Below are 26,001 nucleotides of genomic sequence, written 5' to 3' on the forward strand. Positions count from 1 at the left end.
GGAATGACAATGTTTTCATTATTGTTAAAAATGAAAGAAATTAAATATATATGCATGTATGTATGCCTCAGTTTGTAGGAGTCGGACAGAATCAATCATGAAGTAGGCTCATTTGACAGTCAGCACTACAGTAGTTTTCTACCTGAATCCATAAATAATTAAGCCAAAGCAGCCCTTAATTGAAAAATTTAAGAAGGCTTGTTTGTTGCATCATTTTAATATATTTAAGTTACTTACTAGATTATAAAAAGACATGTGTGGAGAAGAGAAAATTATTCAAGCCCATACTCCAACCTGAAATTAATGCCTGAAAAGATTATCAGTCTGAAGCCTGCTGACTTAATCACTTTATTCCATTGCTTTATACTTTGACAAAGCAAGCCATGTGTTTACCATGCACACAATCAGTTTACAAGCGAAAAGCATACCAAATATTGTTTAAAATTATAGCAGGTAGACATTCTAAAACCAAAGGTTGTTTGTCTTTAAATTGCCTATTGACAGATGAGAGCCAAAATTTTCTTTCTGACAGCCATTTCAGCTGAAGGTGGGTAAACTGTTTAGCTTGAGAAAAAGCATTTCAAATGTTCTAATTAGCAACTGAATTTCTGCAGTGATTTACAGTCAGCTGGAGTTGGATGTGGATACTAGATGAAGCCAGGTTGGCTCTGGCATGGACTACAACAGTGAGAAACAGGAGCCAACTTTGGCTTTTCAGCAGATTACTTTGAAATCACAGAATTGTGACTAAAACATCATTAGCCCAGTGTTTTGTTTTTGAAACTGAGGTTGGGGCTAATCCAGGTGTCACTGAAATATTTTAGGATTTTTTGCCACAGGTTTTGGGCAATTGGCCCACTTTGAGTTCTGAGCACATAAGAACCCTTTGACAATTACTGAGCCTCCCAAACATTCCAATTCAGTGTCTCTTAAATATTTAGGTATTGCTATCAGCAGAATCATTTCCACAAAGTCAAATTTCTTGTTTTTATAACTGCCTGCTATTTGCTTTATTATTTTTGGTGAACTACCCTGACTCAGACTTGCAATGCCCTCTATTATATTCCCAACTGAATGTTTTCTTGTTTAGGGTTGGCCGTGAAAGTGCATTTATTTTTGAAAGTCACTCCACATGTTCCCATCCTTTGTTTGCACAGCTGTAAAAGAAGATAACTTAATGGAAATAGTCTTTCAAACAAGAAAGAATCATCTTCCAAGACAGCCATTTCATTTCCTTTGTGCTCCAGCAGCATCTACAGCTTCATTATTAGGTTTCCTTGGGCCTCTGAAATGAAAATCAATGTTTTTCTTATTATGTGGCATAGATTAGGTTTTGGGGTTGATGATATCTGCAGATCTACACTGTGTGAGCACACAAGGTATGTAATTTATTGACAGCTGGAAAGCCATTTTGGCATTACTACATTTTAATATTACTAATTGTCACCATTTTTCTCACATGCTGTAAGACTGCAGGTGACCCTAAGAAGAGAACAAGACTTTCACATGGAAGGCAGCTGTGTAGATCTCTCATTAACTATAAATAATAAGTTATAAAGCATAGTTTGATATAAAAATAATTCAATTTCACTTCTAATACATAATTTTTCTGAAAGTGAAGAATGTCGGGTTTAGTAGCATGTATTCTTCAAATGAGGTCTACAGGTATGAAATAAAACTGATTTAAACACATTCTAATCACAGAACTTAACAGAATGAATGCTACTAAATGAAACCAATAGTATTTTGGTGGAATGAGGTGAAACCATTGATAATTTGTATTTATCATGTCTTCTCTCATATGTACATGGAGAAAAGACCATAGCCCAGAGCACAACTAGTCAGGAAAAATTATCACGTGGACAAAGACCACAGTCTTTGGATCTTGTTTATCCCCGCAGATGGGAACAATCTCACTCCATCCAGTTCTTTGAGTCTCTTTTGATTTTCATTAGAACACACAGACTTTACTAATCACTTTTCCCTTTTTTAATGTGGTGACAGTGCTGTCAAACGTATCAAGAAATGTGTCAATTCAGATAAAAATTGCATGTAAATATTTCCTGATATTTTCCAGTCAGTGAGGTATTTTGTTATACTAATTTTCTTTGCAATCTGAGGCCTAAACAACCTGAGTGTGTCTTGTTGTGTACATAATGTTCACACAATGTGCAGTGCATGTTGTTGCCTCAGGCATGGCAATGTGAGGGCAGGGCTGTGAGTGAAGCTTGAATGGGGGTTTGAAACATCATCTCCTCAGTGTTCTCCTTCAGTAAGTGCCTGCTGCCCATTCCTGCCCTGCTTTCCTCCTGTACTGCTGTGGGCAACACTGTGCATGCAGCCAGGTACTGCAGACCAGTTGCTGTGCCCCAGCTCTGCGGTCTGGCTTTGCAACATCTCATTTTCTGTAACCATCCTGTAAACTTCCCTCTTTGGGGAGGAGGAACTCCATGATGCAGGCAAGTCCCACTGAGGGGCTGAGCAGATGTTCTTGAGCACATCAATTTTGTACTTAGGAGAGCACAGTGTTCTCTTAACTTATTTTTCTCCCTTTAAGAAGAGGATTTGGGGCTTAGACTGTTTAAAAGTTCTGTGAAAGACAGTCAGCACTCTCACAAAACACTTTGAGGAAAGTGAGAGGTGATGTGATCTCCATAGCAAAGCAGCGAGGCCTGGGCATTCCAGATGTCACTTCCTGGCTTTGCATTCTTGGTTGCTCATGAGATACCATGTTCAGTGCCAGGGCTGAGATCTTGTCCTTAGCAATGTCTCACAGGCTTGTTAAATACCAGGTACTATGAGTTTAGTCTTGTAAAATCTTCTTGACTTCTCTGGATAAGTTGGTGCCTATTAATTTGGGTTAATGCAGGTGATTTACAAGGCCAAAGAGTGCTGTGGCTCTTTTTCATCTCTGACTATTTTCATTTGAGAGGAACTCAATAACAGCAAATAGATAAAATTTCTTTGTCAAAAAAAGATTGGCATCTTCAGGCATGTTTGACAATGTCCTTGTTACAGAGCCAAGCCCAGTGGTCCTTTCAAACATCAGCTTATCCAACATTTTTGTGGTTTCCTTGTCATCAGTGTTTTTTTTGGACAGCATCTTTTTTCACTCCTGGATATTAATTTTTTTTTTGTTCTCAGTCCTCTTTAATTTACAGATTCAAAATAACCTGTTTCATCCCCACTGCGTGTGTTTTGGACAGCTTCCATTATTTCACTATTCAGACCCCAAGGAAAGGTTTAATTCTTTATAAATTCTTCTTTAGATTTCTTACAAAGGAAGAGCAGCTTACATGTCTATGAGTAGGCCATAGCCTCTCACCTATAGCAATAGGTAGAGATTGACAGTAGTTATGTTCATTAAAGCCTTTAAATTTGAATTATTCAATGAGAAGTCACTGAACTTACAAAACCATTCACTGTCAGTATCAATTAACTATTGAAAAGACTGTACATTTTGCGTTGGCTATCAAGGAATTTTTTGGGTCTTTATTCAATCCTGTCAGAAATTCTGGCTTACCTGTGAGAAAGAAAAGCCATAGACAAAATTCATAAAACAAATCACTGGTAGAATAAACAGCAGGATTCATCTCCCATGGCCTGGCCAAGAGAATGGGATGTACATAGGTTATAAAGAAGTAGTGTGGGATTAACATAGACTTCTTAGAACTTCTGTGTAGGCATATTTGAGGTAAGGTGTCAGGTGCTGACAGCTCAGTTCAGTGTCCTGCATTGGCGAGCAATCTCCAGGCAGCTGGAAATACCACTGGTATATTGGCAGCTCAAATACCACCAAGATGTTCTTGTAAAGTAGTTTGCACATTTTCAGTACTTAAAATTTTTACAACAGCATCTTTTGAGAGGACTAGATCAAAGACCAACTGGTGTAATTGAGAAGACACTCAGAACTATGACTACAGAAAGAAATTAGGTTAAATGTTCTGAAAAAAGCATATGTTGCCTGGCTTGCTTGAAGACAGAACTTGATGTATCTGTCAATTAAAATCAGAGTATGCTGGCACAAAGTAGATTTCTTTGTTCCTTTGCACCTTCTTTGCTTTACTTGGCTGGGTGAGAGAACACAAACATCTAGCCTTGATGTACTGTGATTCAAATATTAACAGGAGTGATAACATTTCTGAAGAAGATATAAGTAAGCAGAACTATTATGTTAATGTAAAATCTCAGCACAGTAGCCTTTAGGCATAACTATGAGAACACTGTGATCAGACTTAGAGGAAACTGGGTCTGGGGAAGGACATCAAAAGCTCAGCTAGGCCAGCCTCATAAAGCTGATGCCAGATTCAACATGGCCTAAATTGTTCCAGGGTACTTAATTTGTCTGTACTAAATAATCTTCGATGTTGAAGACATCACATGACCTCATCTGCCTTCCCAGGAACTCTCTTCTACTGTTCTTGCTGTTAGGAAGTTTTTCGTAGTGTCTAGCACCAAACTTCTGTGCTGCAATTTTTTGTTGCCCTCCATACCTAAAACTGACTTTACCATAATGCTGGAGGGAGGTAGGAGAAATAAATTAAGTGATTTTGGGGGTATAATTTTTCTGGCAAAGCTGAGTTTTTGCAGGTACTGTTTTTGTATTTCTGAGAGACTAGAATGGTCTCTTCCAGATGAAAACTACACAAACTGGCACAGCTGCCCTTGAAAACCACTGTTAGAACAAATCTTATCGAAGTACACATTCAGGTAGTGTCAAGGCTTGTATTTTTGGACTCACATGAACATTAATCTGTAATTAATTGAGACAAGTTCTGGGCTATTGTCTCGTAAGAGGTGAGAGTGGCAGGTCACTTTTACATAAGTTTTTCCATAGGGACAATGACCCAGGGACTCTACTGAGCATTATTTCTAGTACAAATGTGTTAAGATGCTAAATATTGATACAATTATAAAGTTTCCATGATATTCACTCTATCAGGAGGAAGGTTTTCTGGCCAGAGATGCTGATGCAGAAGCAAATTGTACTCACATACAAATTTCACAAGGGCATTTCTGACCAGCCCCACATCCATCAGGATTTGGGAGAACTGGAGTTCTTCCTGTGAATGCCATGTTTCCACCTTCAATTCTATCTGAAGGGTTTTCTAGACAGGACTGATGATGGGGATGTGGTTACTTAGCAAAAAGGCCACTTCAACTCCTGATTCTGCAGTTCAGGGGCTGAAAGTCTTCATGTCTGTGTCCACACCTGCATGTTTTGTGTAATGGCACACAGAGTTTCAGAGTAAATGTTTGTATTTCAAAGCAAGATGCTCATATTTCTAATACCCTCTACCTGTTACATGTGGGCAGAAACATTCCTTCTTCTGGGTTTTCAGAAATACTTCATATCTGGGTATCTTTGTGTCCAGACAGAGAATAAAGAATGAAGGAAATGTAGTGAGATGTCCATTTCACTACCGTTGAGAATATCTATTTCCTCTTCTCATCCTAGTCTAAGCTGAATCCATTAAACCATAATGATGCACATGTTCAGCAATTTTTCAGTAGCTGCTGAGAGGTGCTTGTGTTTTCTGAGTCCTCCTGTTACTGTCTCACCATGTGACATTTGAATGCTGCACTAGTCCACATTTTGTCTCTTTTTTTCAAATGCTGGGAAATGTTTCTGAAGATCTTAATGGTTTTGAGAGCTCACAGATCTTGATTATTCAGCTTTTTTTTATTTCAAACCTTTGGGTTATGACTCTAATATTTCAGAAAAGATTAATGGACTTGCTTCTTCTCCCTGGAGCATATACTATCACCAGAGCAGAGATATGGAAACTGACAACACCACCTGGAACTAATCCCGACCAAACTATATGAAAGAGTATTTAAACTAGAGTTTTCTGCTTAGAGGCCATGAGAGAGTTCTATTGATTTGTAATCTTGTTGTGCTCTTTTTCTAACTGTTTTGATGTATCTTCAGCTGGGATAAATGAGCATCATCAGTGAAAAAAAAAAGCTTCTTAAAATGTCTTGAAAATTTGGTCATTTAGTAATGAAGTTTTTAAGCCAAAAAAAACCCCAAACCCAAACAAATAAAAGCTAAACTAAACCAAAAAAAAAAAACCCAGGCATATCAGTTGTGTTCATCCTGGCTTTGTATCTAATGGGTGTTTAGCTATTCTAAAAGTGCTATAGATTAGATTGTTTTAGAGTTTGGAGATCTTCTTTTAGTATTATAGTATTTTTTGGTAGGCTGAGGCTATCCTTTTCATGCAACACTGGCATTTAGGTACCTGTGTTATCCATGACCCTTCCTCAGTGCAGGACAGACTTAACTAAGATACGTCTCAGCTTTAAGGATCTAAAAATAACAGATGGGATCCATCTGCCTGCCATGCATAGACAGGAAGCAGCCTGCTCCCTTCGGCTACTTGATGTTATCTTCAGCCTCAGGATGTTATCTGACTGCTTCTTAAGACACAAAAATAGTTGTGGAGAAACAAAACCAAATACCTTGCAGCAATTGTAGAGCTTCTGTAACTTATTTCCAGTAGCTTTATTAGGATGAACTTATGTGTTGTCTGGTGCTTGATTTGGTAGCCAGTATTCCCAGTGTGCTTGATAATGGCTTCATGCAGTACCATATTTGACAAGGTCATTTTTAGTTTATGTTGTATTTTCAGGAAACCAACTCAGTTCACAGGTTGTGCATTTTTAACAGGTGTTGAAATGGGTGAGGAGTAGCTGAGGCATCAATACACACTGAAGTAGTAGTTGTGTTTTTAGGTTATGTGTTATTGAGAGAATGTTACAGTATCCCTGCCTGTATGACACCCATTCCAAGCCTTGTGAAGAATTTGCTACTGTTGTTTGTTCTTGCCTGACAAGTACAGCCAGCATGAGCCAGGATTATTTGTGTGGCTGGAGCCAGTTCTGGTACCTTTATTCATTGAAAAATGAACTTCTGCCTCAATGTCCATAGAGTTTCTGAAACACTAAATAACTAGAAAAATACTAATAAAGGGATGCTGTTTGCATCACTGTAGGGATGCATCACCATCAGAATGCTCTCCTAGCATTACCTTGTCATCCTGCTGTTTCACTCTCTTGCCACCTGCTGATTGTAGCTGAAGTGCGAGACACAATTGTTCCATTTCTGAGACACTAAATACATGCAAAAAATTGGCTTCTCCACAAAGAATTAATTAAAAAAAATAAAAACAATAACCCCATAAAAAACCCATACCACAAAAAATGCTAAATTGTTTTAATTTTTATGTTTCATTTTAGTCTTGGAACTGAACCAGGTGATTATTCCTACTTACGGAACTGTGCCGGAGCAGCAAAGCCTTCATACTCCTGAATGGGTGGGTACCTGTTTACTTTAACTGTGACTACCTGTAAAATTTTCTCTTGTAGATATGCAACAGCCCAGTAGCTGCTCCAGAAGACTAGCATTCCTTTGCATTTGCAGCACATGCAGTTCATCTGTGTGATTAAATCTGAGTTGCTGTTATCCCCATTTCCCTAAAAGTACCTGAAGTCATTGACTCAGATCTGAAAGCGCAGGTTGTCACAGGCACTCGACTCAGTTACAAGTGACCAATACAAACTCACTATGAACTGATACAAACACATAGACCTCCCCTCTCTATGTAATTTTGTTCACAAATGTATAGGACTTCTCTGTGTGTGTACAAGAATAATTAGTTCTGAACACACCCTACACATAAATACACATACCTGTAAATTCATATACACCCAAGTATTAGTACACTGACGTGTGAGTTCAGGATTCATTTTTACAGAAAGCTTGGAGACACCAAGAAATTCCTTACTCCAGAGACTGAACTGACAAGAAGGAAAAAGACCTAGAGGTGTCTGTTCCCTTTGTCCAAAGTTCAAGGTTCCCATCTCACCTAAGATTTTCTGCAGCTAATGGGCTGCTGGCTCTAGCTCAAGAACGCCTGTCTCAGATCTCATAGGAAACCAATACCCAAAGTAACCGGAAATGAGTTTTCTTCTGGGAGGGAGACACCCTCACCTCCCCTGCCCCTGTGTTTTGCAGAAGGGTGTTCATTTGAAGCTGTTTAAACACTTTTGAAGCATGAGGTGCAACCAAGAGCTTCCATCTCCCAACTGAGTGCCAAGACTTGGGTGTTATAGAAACCCTTCTTGGAGTCTCCTTGTGGTTCATTGAATATTTTTATGTATTTCTGTGAAGTGAAATAGCATCAAAATAGCTGGAATGTCATATGCCTTGTAGTTAGAGCAGTTTCCTCTGAGTAGTCTTGGTAGAATTTATTTTTATTTCTTCTGAAAATAGATGGTCAGAATAAATTTTTATTTTTGGTTACTCATGTTTACCAGCAATTGTAGTTTCTTCTCAGTTTTGGCAGAATCTTTGCCCTACTCCTTCTGTGTCAAGTCCTCCTTGTTGATCACTAGATATTTCAGCGGGTTGGAGGAGCCAGAAAGATAAATTGAGATCTACTGAACCTGCCTGCTAAATGAATTAGGGCTAACTGTATCTAGAAACAGAAACTGAAGAGGAAGCCTAACCTGGAATGGTTGAATAGAAGGAAGTACTGCGTCTTTTTGTCTAAACTTAGATTATGCATTGCAGTTGGAAGTGTTCTGGAAATTTGATTTGATTTTGCAAGTTGTTCTGAGCAGTCAAAACTAAGTAAATTATTGGCTAATAGAAGCAGTCCTGTTCTTCTTATGGTGCTTTCTATAACTGCAGGATCATATGCTGAGTTCGCCACAAGATCCCTGCCTCATTTGGCACATGAATAGGACAATTATCTCCAAAAAGCACAAAATCTGTGAGGGTATTGTTTGTGGTAGTTCAGCAAGCTTTAAATGTGGCAGGAAATTGCTGCAAAGGAATGAAAGGCTCTTACCACTAGAAAAACTGAGTTTGGCCCTAGATAATTGGACAACCCGTGCTATAGGATTTCTGTGCAAGACTTGTAAAGTGACAGCAAGCTTTTTTTTTCCCCTGAGTGCCAAAGGAGAACATCCATGGCACTGTTTGCATTAGCTCAGGAGAGTGACATATGGACCTTCTATTGCTCTTTGAATAGAGACAATTGCTGAGCTCTCTGAAAAGATGTCGCTGTCCTGATGTATAAAGCTGTAACTCCAAATTAGGAGACAGTGAACAGGTTTTGGCATAGATGTTTAGATGCCTTATGTGATCACCATTAAAATCAGAGTTATACCATTACTTTCTCTCCTGGGGGATCTTTTAAAATTAAATTTCACAAGATTTGCAGAACATCGAGATTCTATGAGGAGAATACCAAAGGCATAGTCAGAAGGAAATCCCTATTTTAAGCTTTTGAGCTATTTAGATGAGGTGTGACAAGAAAAAAAAAACAAACAAACAAAAAAAACCCACCAAGGAAACAAAAAAAGACATTAAATAAAGAAGATAATAAGGAGTATTCCATAACTACAAGGAGCATAGAAATATGGCATGTGATGCTACAATTTAATCATGTATCATACACAACTTGTACAAGGAAGACAAAACTGCACAGACAGCATTAATTCAAGCTTTTTCCAGCTCATGTTTCATTTTGCAGCTTATCTGCTTTATTGGTAGATAATTTGAATTTGCATGTAACAATAAGGTTTTTTTGAGAGCGAATATCTGCAGAGAGGAGGTTAACTTCTTCAAACTTTCTATTACTGCTGCCCCTCACATAAAATTTCTTCAGCAAGAAGGCTTCTGGGAAGTTAAAAGAGTGAATTTCCTAGCTCTTACATCCCAAGAAAGACGGGAGTTGCTGAAAAGCAGGTTTTCAGTGAGCACTTTCTTCATTTTCTTTAAAAGTGAGGCCGTTTGGTCTCTCTCTAATCAGGAGTGACTGGAATTCCTCCTGCAGCCAGCAGCGACCTGACGCTCAGACAGGAAGTCAAGTGGGTGTCTGGTCCAAACTTAGCTCAGGGGACAAGGCATCCCAATGCCTGGCCAGTTACCAGCTGCTTTCTGCTGACAGAAACGCATGACTGTAATGACACCCCGTATTTTTTCTACTTGTCTTTAGTCTCCGTTTATTTCAGTTTGTTACGTAGCTAAAATTCCTTTGTATGTTGAGAAAAGTGAAAAAAATCCCTTTTTCTGATTAAGTACTTGCTAATATTCGCATTATTGGTAAAAAGAGAACTGAAACAGTCCTCTGTTGTTATTAACAAATATGAGTAATACAGGAAAATGTTAAAGGCACAACAGTTTTATGGCCCTCTGGAGACAGACCAACATTATTATGCAATATGCAAATAAACTTACATCTTCCAGTACTATCTTATATATTATATATATAAATATCATCCAGAAATAAATGCTTGTGTTGGTCTTAATGTCAGAAAGTTGTCTCTACTGGTTGCTCAGAACCTAAAGCAATAAAAAGTCTTTTTAAATGGCTGTGAGAGTAAGAAGAACTTGTTATTTCTGTAACATTTTCTTCAGATGATCTCAAAGTCCTTTATAAATAATTATGTTTCCTGATACCCCGGTAATACAGTTTGTTTTCTTTTTATTTCCTTGTTTTAAAGTTTCCTGAGGCAGGTAGAGAGAAATAACTGTGCTCCTAATTAGGCACTCTGAAATTTTCCCCTTTGTAAAACCCACATCTGAAGTGCAACCTGCAAATCCCCCATGTGCCTGTCTCTGTGCCCCAGTGGGAGGATTTTTTGCAGGTACCTATCAGCAGAGGCAATGTTACACAAGCTCTGCTCTGCTCTCTTCTTTCCCAGTACTGATTTATTCCCTGGCATGCTGCAGGAAGATATTTTGAAGCAGATCTGAAAATTATGTGAGGTTGCAGACAAGAAGTTTATCCCTCCAGTAATGATTACATTTGGTGCTATTGACAGTCACACCAAAGGCTCTTGCAGGCAAAATAAAGCACTTTTATCTTTCCAGTTAAATAAACCATTCCTGCAGAATCTCTTGTTATTTTAAAAATCCAGTTTACAATACTGTGCTTGTTCAGAGTATAGTAAACAATAAATAGCTGCAATTCCTGCACACATATTTTTCTTCGTGCTTGTCTCAGTGCTGCCCTTCCCACCATTATCAGCACTGAATGCTTAACTATATCATGCCTAGTGAAGCCTGGAAAAGTGAGGCAGGTTTCTTGGCAATGCAACCATTTTTCCTCCCTGGAACATTGCTGTTGTTGAAGGAGCTTTCTGCCTGCGTGTTCTCCTTTAATCTACTGCAGACATCACATGTAGCCATGACTACAGGAGCAGCTCTCAAGAGTGAGACACAGCAGCTCCCTTTGGACACCAGCAAGCCTGGTTATATGTGTGGAGGGGCACACAGAAGTCTCCCTATTGAGGAGCTCTGAATCAAGGGGTTGAGGGGGCCCTCCATGATGTGGGCATTTGAAGCCAAACCAGTTCCCTCAGCCTTGTGTGCTGGGGCAAGCTTATCTCTGTGTCCCTCTTGACTCTTTTCGAAGTGCTGCTGTGTCCCAGGGCCTGGGAGAGCCAGTGCAGTTGGCTGGTGATGGCTTGTGCTGGATTACCAGAGTGCAGGAAGCTCCTTATTCCTCTGCCGAGGTGGCCACAGGGGGACACGCTCAGGGAATAGGAAGATACTGTGTGTAAAGGAAGGGGAGTGCATGGCAGAGGACTGCTTATGACCAGCACCTTCAGTGTGACTACATAAGTGCAGCACTTCCCAGCTCCTGCAGGATTCCACAGCCCGTGTGTACATCTGCTGGCAGTGAAGGCCTGAGCAGTTTTTCTATGAAAAAGGCATTTGGTGCTGAGGAGGTGGTGTCTGCATTACAGACATTTCTGGGCTTTTTGTTACCGCAGGCTCCTCCAGTCTCGTTCCCTGGAGTGAAGAGCCTCTGGTGCTCACCTGATCTGACCTGTTCTGAACTGAAACACAGAGGTACACCACATGGATGTAGCCATGCTGCCTCTAGGCTAGCCCATGTAAGTGTAACCTCAGCATTGCAAAAAACTTTATTCATGGCCAGGTCCTTCTCTCCCTGAAATTCCTTCTGTTAATAAAGCAACTAATAGTTCCCTGTTTCCCACCGGTAGGCAAGCAGTTGGTTGTGCAGCACTTGGAGAGTTATGAAAGGCTGCAGATTATGTGCTAAGTATAACTAGTATTTCACAGCTATATATATTATAATTTTTATTTATTAATGGTGTTAATCAATATTAACCTGCTGTTCATTAGGGTATTATTAAAACATTAGAGTGCGCAACTGATTGCCTCATCAGTACTTAAAAATGTGATTATGCCAAGGCTAAAAAAATTAGATAGTGCAGTAAATAGACCTGTGTTCATTTCTTCCAAAACAAAGAGGTATCAATGGGCCTGTTCATTATTTGGGGTTATCATTTGCTACTGATACTTTAAAAAATTATGTATTGAAATTTCAGCCCCGTTAATTTATGTGTCTATGCACGCAAGCCTGTGTGCATTGGTATGATAGTAACATTTGTAAAACTGTCAAATAATATTACATATTAAAAAAAAACCAAAACAAACCTTGTCTCAAAGGAATTGCTAACTTCAAAGTATACCACATCTTTTTGGTTTCCAGTCGTGTTTTTCCCTGGGTAGTTATGTTGAGTAATATATGATTTTTCATTACCAGCTATCCAGTAGGGATTACAAAATACACCACGTTAGTTAATGTGGCTGTTGGAAACTTGGCTATTACCTTCTCTTTTGCATTTTACTTCTTAATTTTAATTGAGCAATATTTAATGCTACGTAACAATCTATTTGTGTAGGTCTTGATCTCTTAAGGATTCAGGCTTAATGAGTTAATTCTTTATTATCTTATTGATATATAAAGTGTCAATGGAAAGGTCACCTGAACAGCGCCCTTGTGATTAAAAGCAGTGGAGATTACATGTAAGAAGTTAGCTGCATAGGTATGAACTTCTGTGTATCTGGATTCATGCAGTCCAATATTTATTAATCTTTCAGCTATATTCAATTTATATGTGCATAGTGTGTGTGTGAGAGAGAGAGAGAAAGGTGTATGTATACAGTAACAGTTATACACACCTGTGAATGACAACACATATGTAAGTAAATTCATCAGAATGCTGGTTAACAGGCAGATTTTATTTTATAAATATTTTATAACTATTGTAATATATATAGTTTTTAATATAATAAATTATTATTGGTAATCCAGTTATCATAGCTTTTTTAAGCTTAAAAGTACTACATTTAAAGGAAAATTATTCAGTGAAATTATGCAAGCATGACTTATGATCAAATCATCTTGTATTAAAACTTGATTTGATGTTTGCTCTTTCCCATGTCTGTCTTCTCTATCCTGAGAACAGGTCATATCAGAAAAAGTGCTAAAAGCTGTAGGGAAGAAGAGTTAAAGCTATTACTACTTTTATGCTTTCAAGTCCTTCACTTTCACAACTAAACAGTGTGTTTTTAAGCAGAAGTTATAATGATGTTTCTAAGATTCCAAAGAGGAAAAAGCCCAATTAAAAAAACTTGTGGTTTACGTAGTGGCAACCCTTCCCCCTGGTATTCATTACCACAAGACTTGGTCTCTGTGTTTCCAGCATTGCAACACGAAGCCATTGTAGCTTGTGACATGACAGAGCCCGCTGGCTCCCAGAAGAGAGCAGCAGCTCCCAGGCCAGGCTCTGTGCCTTCTGGGCTCCGTGCTCCACACCTCCCTTCTGCTGCTGCTCCAGCACCTCTCAAGCTGTCTCCCAACAGGGGCTGTTGGCTGTTGTTGGTGTTTTCCTCCCAATAGGGAATCTTGTCAACATTAAATCATCGTGGTTATGTTTTAAATGAGACTGGAAATGATAGCAGCAGGGCTGTGTTTTACACCCATGACTAGTCCTCAGCAGGAGGAAAGCTTGTCAGGGCCAATTCTGATTTCTTGATGGGGCTATGCCAACTTCATCTCTCATGAATTTAGAAGTTCACACCTGTGACTTGCTTTGGCTGATAGAGATACTCAGTGTCATTGTGGTCTGGTGATGTCATCTGGAAACTGAATGCATTTTTTTTCCTAAAACTTTATTCACAGTATGCAATTGTATGTTGATTTGGTGGCTGCCTAGGTAGCCTCTAAATTGTAGCCCAGGCTGTGAAACTAACATACAGAATGTGTGTCTACTGGCCATATGTCAGTATATATATATATTTGTGTATGTGTGCGTGTCAGCAGCTGCTTGCTGTCAGGTTGGTCACAAACCCCGGCACGCAGGTGGCATTCAAAGAAAACTGTTCTATTCAAGAATCTGCTCCACCTTTTGAAGCAACTAAGTCAACAGGACCTCTTTGCAGCAGGTCCTAGCCTTTGCATATGCAACGTAAAAAAAAGGTGAGTTTAAACTCCCTTGAGTTTATTCAAAATATGGAAATTTTGTCATAATTATGGGGAGACATCTTGGTTGCCTGTTTTGGTTCAGCCAATACACAGTAACAAAATAATCTACAGGGAGAGGTTTTGGAAAAAAACCATGAGAAAGTTTGTTTTGGAAAAACTGACACGTGGTTCCTAAAACACTGTATGCTCCCTGGGACTTGGGTGCTCCCGACTGAAGGCTGACATTCTTCTCAGTTCTTCACAGTTGAAGAATAACCATTTCAGTCTGCACTTCAGGGGTTTCTTACACCATAACCACATTTCCATGGCCTTTCTGTGGACCAGACATCCCAGAACTCCAAAACCTGATCTGACATGTCTTACAAAATTTGGTCTGAACTGACAGGGAAATTCCAGGGATGGGACATCTGGGAATCTTTTCTACATCCATCCACATCAAATGCAAGAGATTAGTCTGTCTCATTTTCCTTGACCTGATCCTGTTTTGGCTACCCTCCATGCCCAGTCAGCTGGAGGCCAAGGCTCCTCTGCAGTTCTGTGTGGGAGCCTTGCCAGCTTTGGAGATCTTATTGTCCCTAATGCCATTCTGAGTGCCACTTCAGGGGTTTGGTATCTGTCAACTTCAGTAGCACTGCCTCCATTAACAGCGTGGACTCATTTGGCCAAGTACCTGCGAGGTTGGTGCTCATCACCTAGCATGATTCTGATAACATTACAGCTGTATATTACCTGAAAGGAGGGGGTTGTTAATGTTTGATATTGCCCTCCGAGTACTCTAAGAAATTGCAAAATCATTATTCAAGCATTCAAGTTTCCCTGTCACCAATCTGTCTGTATCATTTCACGCATGAAATAACACATTAAGATGTTATTAATGGATATGACAATCTATCCTACTTTCCTCCAGGGACTAGATAATGGCTTATGGATATATTAAAACTTTTGATTTTGGCATCTATTATAACATGATGGATGTGTGGAACACAACAGTGTGTTTTTTGCTTGCTGAGATGTTGCAGATAAAATGAGAAATAAATCTGCATAATATGTGTCTGTTTGGAGATCCCGTCTCTGGTCTGACCATGTTCTTTGTTCTCTTGGCAGTGGTGGGTTGAGGTATAAGCATGCATGAAACTGCTGCTTTTTGTTTTGTTTTGTTTTGTTTAGTAATTGCAGAGATTGCAGAGATGCTTAAAATTCTGCAGGTAAGGGAACAGATGGGAATGTACTAATTCTGAGACTCCCATCAGGCAACTACAATCTTGTAGAAAAACTATCTAATGATATGTCCATGATGGCGTACAAATTACCAGACAGTTGCAATATTTGGTACTGGTGCTGCATCCCAATGCTTCTTTCATTATGAAAAGCTAATGTACCATTTTTAAAGAAAAAAATTAGGTCAAAGTTCTGTTGATTTGATGTCATGCAGAGACCTGACAAATTCCTCTGGATAATTTTTTTTTCTTCATTCTATTCTGTGCAACTTTGTCATTTTGGGCTTCCTCTTACACAAGACTGATATATGTCGAATTTCTATGTTCACTGAAACACTGTGTAACAGGAAGTAAGTAAGGAACTAGCGAGTAAAGATCTTCATATTAACCTATGCCACCTGCCTTTCAGGTGGATTTTGATGACAAGCCTGACTCCTTGTTCTTCAAAGATGGGCAGCGAAGAATTGACTTTGTTTTGGTGTATGAAGATGAAAGTAAAAAAATGACTCATAAGAGGAGTAATCGTAAAAAGCAAAAGGTAAGTTATTTTTCATATATTGGGTGTTAGAGATGAGGATAGAAAGGAAAGTGCCCTCTCGCAGAACAGCAATTGCTTTGCCCCATCCTCAGAGTACTCTGGGGAGCTGGGAGACTGAAGCCCATCAAACTGAGCAGGGAACAGGGCTCGAGCCAGAAGATTGCTGTCTAAATGGGCAGAGCACTGCACATCATGTCTGTCAGTGTGCCTGGTGACCTCAGAGCATCTTCCTGGGAGGCCGCCCTTCAGAAGATGAGAGCAGGAAAATGCCAGTGTCAGGTTAAAATTAGACACCAAGATCTTCACAGCGGGGCAATTTTCTCTACCTACAGTGATTCAGTTAGGCCCCTAATGGACTTTGGTAATAAAATCAAAGTATTCAGAGGAACCCAAAGAAGACAGCTGACCAGTTGCTCCAGATCACAGTTATGAACACAGCTGCTGACATTCTTCTGACTTCTGATTACTAAGTTGTTTATGGGAAATAATTGTACATCTGCCACCAGAATTTCTCCCTGTACAATCCTTTCCCTTGACACTTCAACACTTTCACCCTTGTTAGAGACCTTGCAAAAAGTTTTTGACTCAAGCCAGTGACTTCTTGATGCTCCTTAGCATCCATAGCTCTGTAGCTCCTAAGCAATGAAGCACAATAATAGACTTTTTTAAACTATTATCTTTTAATCATTTCATCAGTTCCATTGGAGGACTACCTTCATGATGGCACGCATGGTCATGAAAACAAGCTCAGCCATGCCACTGAACTGTCTGAGAAATAAGCGTCCAGGAGGTTGTCGTTCCCTTGGCATCTGCACTCCCCCACCCACCCACATCCTTCTCTGATTTAGCAACAATCCATGTTCTAGCAGCAGCCTCTGGTAGAGACAGGCAGGGACAAAGATATCACTGAGAGAAACTCATATACAAATATTAATTTGCAGTTAGGAAATAGAAGAGTAGGAGTAAAAGAGCCTGTAGCTAAGTTGGTTGATACTCATTACACAGTGTTGTTGTTGGCATTAACAGGACAGCCATAAGGAATGTTGTTAGCAGGGTTTGAGGGAGTCCTGCCGTGGGTGGATGTTGTATTACACATGATCACAGGATCAGCAATAAAAACTAATTGAAAGAAGTAATTAGATTAAAAAGCTGCCCCTTTGGAAAGAATTGTTTTTATCAATTAGCATTTTACATTTATGTTTTTAATACTTGGCCATTTCCCAAATATATTAAAAATATAATGAGCATCTTTTCTAAGTAGTGATGGAAATTAAATGTGAGCAATGGGGTAGTATTTTGAGTGCAGCATTAATGTTAAGACATTAGCCAGAATGAAACCATGAATAGTTAGACCAGGAGATTGTGGGTAGGTGCTTGCGAAAAAACTTTCCTTTCAAAGGTCTTAGTCCCACAAAGATCTGCAGCCACATTGACTCTGTGGTGTGCTGAGGAAGAGGAAGCAATCTACCTACACACAACAAATGCGAGGACAAGGACATATTAGACAGATGACCAGATAAGGGGAAGACTAAGCAGCTGGGGAACAGTTCTGTGGAAGAGGCCCTGGAGGTCTACATGGAGAGCAAGCTGAACAAGAGCCAGCTGTACAGCCTGACAGCAAAGTGGCCAACAAAGCCTGTATGGACAGAAGTGTGGCCAGGAGAGTGACACATGAGACTGGGGTGATATGGATTAGTCAGAAGGAAGCCAAAACCAGTATTTCCATGGATAAGTAGAAGCTGAAGCAACAGGGGGACTGTACACATGTACCTTATATCTGAGATTGAAATTAAGATGACATTTATGGTGCAGCTTTACATTCTTAGAATTCCAGGAAGGAAATTAACATTTTGGCCTACCACAGTTCCAAAAACAGTGTGGGGTTGGTGCAGCCCAAGATACACTCAGATTTCATCAGTGTTGGCATAAAACCTACTTGATAACTTGTCTTTACTGATGCTGTTGTTTATTTGGTTGTAATTTTTTCTGAGGCAAATTACTTCTACCCTTGTGGTGAAATGCAACCAAAAGAAGGAGTATTGTCACTTACAATCAGTTTTAAATACTGCATACATCACTGTCTGATCAATGATGAATTGAAAATGCCCAATTTTATAAGTAGTATCTTGTTTAATTCAGGGTGCTTTAAGCATGAATAGGTTCCTTGCCCATGCTACTCTTTCTTTGACTTCCCTGACAGTTTTACAGAACTATTATCCAGAGCGTTATTGTGCACAGAATTTGGAAACTCCAGCTTACTAAAGAATAGGAGATTCAGTGAAGTCTGTTCTCATAGGGTGATGTCCTCATGTCACTGGGTTCAGGAGCAAGTGTTCCACTGGTTGTGTGCAACGTTACAGGTCTGTGAAATCTAGAGATTTGTCACTGGGACAAATTCTGTCTGACACACGCAGCACCCCACCCAAGTGCATGACGTGGAAGTCACTTCAGAATTCAAATTGTTAGTGGACATCTGTAGATTCCTGAAGTGAAATGTTTTGTGTGCTGCAGGTGGTTTTGTATAATACTGAATGTGGAGGAGTCCCCAAATGCTTACTGAATTTAGACAGAAGGATTTGCAAATCAGACCACAACCTTGGTATCCAGTTTGCTGGATTCAGAGAAACAGGGCACAGATCCACCTGTTCTTCTGCAGCTAGAGAAGACTCAGATCCTGGGACTATCATTATATTGGAATTGAATGGTTTTCTGTTCTTTTTCCAAAGAATTGGATAAATGTAACTGAATGGTCCAGCACTACTTTATAGTAATAAGGAATATTCTTGGGAAAATATCTCAGGGAACAGCAGGAAATGAATAAAAACATGAATGTGATTTGATAGAAGGAATAAAAATATGGGATTATGAAGCTCTTGGAGATCCACAGTACTTCTCATATTTTCATCTGCTTCTGAAATCTGGTTTAGGGGAGACAAAGTCAAACGAATGAAATGACAACCTCATGGAAGTTTCTAATGTAATTTATAGATTCAAAAGTTAGGAGATAAGTTTCATATATGCAACTCAATTCAAACTCCAAACTTTTAAAGTTGGTATACAATTAATTTTGCAAGCACTAGCAAAAATGAGACTGCCAGGAGATTTCTGAAACTGTACCTTGCAAGCAATTGAAATTCTTGCTCAAAGGATGTCTCTAAAATCTACAGTTTATGTACCCTATTTGTCAGGATAGCTTACCATCAGAATAGAATTTGAATATCACCAATCTTTTCAGGAATGCTCCAAAATGCCAGTTTTATCTGTTGGGGTCCTTGTTGAAAGTCAAAGGATCAGGGCCAGAAAGGTAAATTCAAATTAAATCAATGCAGAGTGTCATTTTAGTCCATCTATTTTCCCCCCAACAGATATTAACAGAAAGATTGTCAGTAATTTAAATTGGAATGCGGGCAAAACCTTCATTTCCAGCCATGAAGGAATATGTACTTCTCAGAAACAGAGATTCTTTTTTTTTTTTTCCAAATTGAATGAAAACTATCACTCATGGAGAATATTACACACATCTCATTGGGGTTAAGTACAGTGTTACTGAGAACTTCAATAGGGCTAGAGAGTTTTGTTCTCATAAGCAAACAATGGACAGTTCCTGCCTCTATGCTTGTCTAAATTGGATAACCAACAACAATAAAACCACAAAAAGAAAAAAAAAAAAAAAAAAAAAAATTGCTAGAAATAGGAGAAGGATTTGTTGTATTATGCTCTCCTGCCCCAACAACTAATGAGAAAGCTTAAAAGGCAGAAAATCTCTCTTGTTAATTGCAATATTGGTAATAGGAAGTGCATCAAAATAAGGATATGTGAAAAACAAAAAAAAAAAAACAAAAAAAAAAAAAAAAAAAAAAAAAAAAAAAAAAACCACAACCAAAAATAAGCTTGGGTGACTTTTCAAACACAAATTGTACTTATCTCACTGCTTAGCATGTATCATAGCTGCAGTGAGAGAACAGCACTTGGGTTTACAGGTAAAAGGGTACCTCTGTGCCATTTTTTGCAGTGATTTGAGGCAGTAGAGAATGACAGGTTCTGCATGCCTGTGGTGTACTCAGCCAACATACTCAGGAAGTCTGATAACAACTACGGAAGGAACCTTTGGCACTGGGAGGAGGGCACCCACACCTGCCTTCATGTCAGCTGGATGGTTTGGTTTTGAAGAACAAATTCTCTGAAATAAAACCTCTATTCCTGAGGCAATCACAAATCTTAATTTTACTTCTTTGGAAGGAAGTATGACAGAAGAATATGAAGACAGATAGAAGGAGAGAGTTACTCTGCAGTTACTACAAACATTTGTAGGACCAGAAATGGGTCTTTCCAAACAGGGTGACTAGAAGCCATGGTTGAGGGTAGGGCTAGACTGCAGTATTGCCAGTTCTGTGTGGTCACAGATCAGGTTTCAGAAAACCATGAAGCTGGCTTGAAATCAAAGGGTGTACAAGAAAATATGTATTTGGAGTTCTTTGGGTTTGCATTTTTGGGGGTTATTCTCTATAGTATGTTCTGCTTCACATTTTTATGATCATCTTCAAACATAAGGGAAAGAAGCTTACAGAGCAGAGCTGCTCAATCAATTAATTTTCTGACGCTGACAGCTGGGACTTTGAGGAAAGCTTCCAAATACCATCAAAGAAACCGTGAGGCAGCTAATATTGATACAATGATCCTCTTCACTCCCTTCAGCTGATTTCCATAGGGGAGGCTTTGGATGCCATGCTCTTTCTCTTATTGACTGTGATTTGTCTGTTGACTGTCAGGTAAGGCAGAGGAGGCTATTCAAGCTCTCTTTCCTTGTTAGGATTTTTCCCCTGAAGCCACATGGATATTGTTGTAGGGAACTTTTCCCTTTGCACAAAAGAAACTTAGCACAGGTATGAGTTGACATTCTTCTGTCACTGTAATCAAAGCACGTCTTCCCTACCATTTACAAAACACAGGGGAAAAAATGCTACTGGTCTGCTACCAATTTCCAGACCCACAATCTTGTTAATCTCCTCCACTTGGCAAGAAAATCACCAGAAATTGAAAGCATCGTGGTGAAAAAGCAGCTCTCAAAAGCTGACTCTTCCACATGCCTGTAATACTTGGCATTTACTTACATTCTGCTTTCATTTTCTTAAGACTGTATATGATTATGCATCCTGTGGTGTCTTAGTCTATTGAATAGCCATTCAATCATCAAAACCTATGTCAGGTTTAGATCAGCAGCATTACCATGATTACTTTATTATTGCAACTTAGCCTTGCAGGCAGCTGAGCAAAATGCCAGATACTAAAATAAACTTTGGATGGTCTCCACCTTCCAGCCTAATAAACCATTATATCTATATACTGTATTCCCCAGTCAATGCAAAACCACTACAGACTCCCCTGGGTAAAAGTCTGGCTCCTCCATAGATCATTATACGCATAATTCAATCATTTCTATAAAATAGCAAAGCCCCTAATTAGCAAAGCCTCCCAGAGGCTTTGTTTCCTGCTACTTGAATTCATGCATTATTAGATACCTTCATATTGTCAACATTCCTCTAAGATTTTAAAGGCAAAATTCATTTTGGGAACCCCTTGCCATAATAAATTGTTGAAGGAATCTGATTACAAGATTTTTTAAAAATAGTGTTAGACTTCTACAAATGAGAATTGCTCTGCATCTATTTTTGTGATGCAAAAAGATTTTTATTTAGAAAGAACAGGTATTTAGCCCCCTGCCTGTTTTATTTTCTGAAAAAAAGCAGAACTCAGATTGAAATATTTTCATGATTGAATATTATTCACTTCAGAAAGAACCACATGAATGCGGAAGAAGCAAAGAGGTGGGATGAAATGGCAGAAGAGTTACTACTAGAGTGACAAACTCCTGTGTGTTGTGTTCTACATATATTAATGAACTGGTAAAAGGGTTGAGTTTTGATAAAACAAAAATTGCAGAGGAAATCATTACATAGTTTACTTAGAAGCCAATGTGACTGAAAACCTTTAGCTTTAAAGGAGACTGGAGAGCACTATTACCTATGAAATATTGAAAATGCAAGGAAATATATTACTGCAAGGAAAACACTCATTCACATTTGTGATTTTAAGTTAGAGCTTTCAGTATAATGAAGATAATTAGATGTATACGTTATAAATGTCTATATTACACACACATTTATACACAATGAAAAATTATAAAGAGCATTTTACTGTCTCCAACAGCCAAGTGAATTACTGAGATGTGGAGAGATCCCTCCATGAAGAGTGCTATCAAAGTTTGGGTTTGTGGTTTTATGCTGAGAAAAGCAAGGAATAAGGAGAAAGGTGATAAGTACTGATGAGAGAAAAAAACAGTTTGAAATATTTGGCTCTTCTTGTGCCTAGCTTGAGTAGAAGGTGATATTCACCAGAATAAAAAGGCAGAAAACCCAAAACAGATAAGAAAAATACTTTTTAACAAAATATTAAATTAGTCCACTGAGATCATTGTCACATGCAGCTGCTGCAGCTGAGAACTAACAAACTATAAATGGGGTAGGCTGTTCATATTGTTATTCAGTTTTATAATGAATAATTTCAAGACTTTCTAGAGTTTTAGAAAACAGCTTTTTCTTTTTTGGGGACTTACAACTATCTTTAAATGTTGAAGAAATGGATGAAACTTATTTCAGTATACAACTGACCTGTTCCTGTGGAACTTCTGAAGATTTTCACTCTTTTGCTGAAGAACCTTTTGCCCCTAGATTGGGTGGGCCTTGATTCTAGCCCTGAAGACCACTTTCTACATACCTATCAAAGTTCCTAAGACTTTATCTAGAGGGTCATTCATTGACTATGGTCCTTCACAGTTGCAACAGGTTTGGATCCTGTGCACAGACCTTAAGGCAGCTAGAATGGCTATAGAGAACCACATGACAAAAAACACTGGGTCATTTTTCTTTAAGTTCCTGCACAGGGAGATGCCAAATCCTTTAAGCACATATAATCAGCAAGAAATTGGCCAGTGGCATGAAGGTAATCCAGAAGTATGAAAGTAGTATGCCCAAGTCACTGCAAGAACCTCGCTGCAGGCCTAGCCTAACCTGGTACAGGAATAAAGCTCTCAGTCCCCAGTGCATTAAAGACATCTTCTTCCAGCAAACTCCTCACAGAAGAGCCCCCAGCCCCAGCTGCCTACAGGTGCCCCCCATTACCTGTGCTGATATTTTGACATGCAGTCTGTAGGCCAGGGAGAGCTGGCTACCCTTGACTCACATAAACAAATAGATCACTGAGGAACTATCCAGTTGGTGCAAATAGCTTTTAAATTTGATTGCTTCACATGAAGTTTCAAAATTTCTTATAAATTCCTTATGGAGTTATATGTTTTGTATTTGAGGGTAAAGAGGATATTTCTGTGTTTCTTGGGAGGAGCTTGTCTATATGGAGAAGGTGATTCAAGACTGGAAAGACATTTCAAGTTTTTTGTAACTCACTACCTGCCAAGTGCTGGCAACTATGAAATGTAATTAAAATGATCCACAAATCTGATCTTTACTGAGGAAAACTTGTTGTGTCCTCCTGGGGACATTGAATGCTCCTGGAACAGCACCACTGACTCTACAAGTGCTACAGCTCTCAGCTTCTTCCTTTGGGGATGTAATCCATGGACTAAAATATAGAGGGATTGTACAGTTTGAACCACTGCGTGAACTCATGTGATTACTGTGAAAGAAGCATAAAGTTACAGGTTGCTGGATGGAAAGCACTTGAGATGAAGACTTTCTAAAGGAAGATTAATGTAGTTCACTTAGTGACTAAAAGTGAAAGAGATCACAGTTTCAGGGATAGATTTCAAAATTTTCAAAGCCTGACTCTCACTTTTACCTCTGTAAAGTACCAGGAACTAAGAGGGTAAGTTCTCCACAATTGCATTTGAGAGCAATATTGCATGTCAGATAAAAAAACTGATCAGGATTAATTAGTAGGTAGGACTGTACGTATCACCACAGTAGCTATCAAGTGGGCTATAGAGATAGCAACATAATGATGGCTTTGGGAAGCAAGTCCATTTTTCTATGCATACATATCTGTGAAATTTGGAACAGATGTTTTACAGTGTTCAATACCTTTTAACAGAGGAAGAGACAAGTATATGAATCAAACCTGATAAACAATGGCTTGCAACTAGAAGCGACGAGGTCGGTGAGTGCTATTCTCTGTGTGAACAGCTGTTCTGAGAGCAGAGCTGCCCCTGTGGGACTAAGGGAACTGGATAGATGAATTCACTGTAAGACTTCTCTCCCCTCAAGAAAAAGAGACCCACCTTTCTTCTGTTAGTGGTGTCTTTGTGATCTGATGCAAAATCTTTTTAAACTTTATGTCTGTTTCTTCCCCTGCAAAATAAAAGATGGGAAGCTGGAAGATTACACTGTTAAGCTGGAAGATTACATAGCTCATGTTTGCTCAGAGCTTGGAAGATAAAAATTACTGTCTGTACCTTGCAGAGAGGTGCTTCCCCTACTCTGGCTGTGTAGTGCAGGTGGGAAGCCAGTGTGTGTCTGGGGCAGAACGCCCCTGCCAGAAGAGCAGTGCAGGGCTCTTGCATGTGACCCTGCTTCTCGCAAGGCCTGGCACTGTGCAAGTGGTTCTAACTATCATGCTTTGTATATTTTGGGCTGTGATGTCGCCTGCAGGCAGTTCAAGAGCACTGTGGTAGTGCACATTGGCTGCCAGAGCTTCTGTCTCTGGCAGGAAGGGTTAGAGCCCCTCCGAATCCGTTCTTTGTTCCTACCCTGCAGGGCTGCAGTGCTCCATCTGTGTTTCCCTCTCCAGGACAATCACTTCCAGTCTAAATTAGTTGTTGTTTGGTACTCTGTAGTGAGCTCCAGAACTGGTCACTTTGCCCCTTCCTCCCAAATTAGACTCAGAATCTATGGCATCACAGTATTTATTTGATTTCTGCAGTGAGGGCTCCTGCTGCATGTCCAAGAATGCAGTCTGGTTATTCACATTCATAAGAAAATAAACGCTTGCCAGCTGGAAGGCTGCTGCAGACCTGGTGCTATACTTACATATTGCAGTTTTCAATGGTTCTGCTGTGATTATGACTGAAAAACATTTGAAACCGGGTGTTTCCCCCAGTTCGATCAGATACCTGACCAGTGTTCCTGAGCCAATGAGCTGCATAAGGAAATTTCATGTGGCTGACAGTCACTAATGCAGGACAGCAGTAGGTCTACAGGCCATGCGTAGACAGATGGCAGGAGTGGCTGTCAGGGTTCCCACTGCATAGTGGTGCATTCCACTGGGAGCAAATATTCCCCATGCTGTCTTTTTCAGCAGTTTCATCTAATTTCCCTTTCCCTCTCTCCATTTTCTCTAGGAAGCTTGGAATTCTTGTTGCCCAGGAGCACCCATGGGTGTCTAGCCTGCTCCCATCATCCTGGGGTTGTAACTGAGCTGCTGGGGAGTCACTGGCAGCTGTAGAGCTATGCCTGCCCCTACCATGCTACAAGTACTAAGAGTCCTAGTGACCCCGTATGGGGAAAGTGTTGCACTTAAATTGCTTTGTAAAATGCTTTGCAGAGATGTAAACATTAAGCATTAAGGGAACATTTAACTGTCTTTTTTTTATATGCCTTTAAATGCCTTCATCTGCCTGAGTGTTTCCTCATGTCAGCACTTTTACAGAAGCCAGTGAAATGTTTGCTGGGATGGACAATGAATGCGACCTTGAGTAGGTCATCTATGAGCTGTAAAGAGAAAGAAAATTCTAGATATTTCAAGAATTGTTATGATGAAAATTTCTCTGCTTACATACTTATTTTCAATATTCTTTCATCTCAGGTTTTGGATGAGAAACTTATTTTTGTGAAAGTGCATGCACCTTGGGAAGTGCTGTGCACGTACGCCGAGGTTATGCACATCAAATTGCCTCTGCAGCACAATGACCTGAAAACCC

General features: G+C 39.5%; 1 protein-coding gene across 1 annotated transcript in view; it reads left to right on the plus strand.

Moving 5' to 3' along the window:
* The window catches only part of ANO6 (anoctamin 6), a 68,369-nt gene that overhangs the window by 18,953 nt on the left and 23,415 nt on the right, over window positions 1–26,001 (plus strand). Inside the window, exons 2-5 of the mRNA XM_008632872.2 lie at window positions 7,243–7,319; window positions 15,945–16,073; window positions 24,177–24,242; window positions 25,887–26,001. The exon at window positions 25,887–26,001 is cut by the window's right edge and continues 116 nt beyond it. Coding sequence (XP_008631094.2) covers window positions 7,243–7,319; window positions 15,945–16,073; window positions 24,177–24,242; window positions 25,887–26,001 — 387 coding nt within the window. The remainder of the gene's footprint in view (window positions 1–7,242; window positions 7,320–15,944; window positions 16,074–24,176; window positions 24,243–25,886) is intronic.

This window comes from Corvus brachyrhynchos, unplaced genomic scaffold, assembly GCF_000691975.1.
Source record: "Corvus brachyrhynchos isolate BGI_N302 unplaced genomic scaffold, ASM69197v1 scaffold32, whole genome shotgun sequence".
Taxonomy (NCBI): Eukaryota; Metazoa; Chordata; class Aves; order Passeriformes; family Corvidae; genus Corvus; species Corvus brachyrhynchos.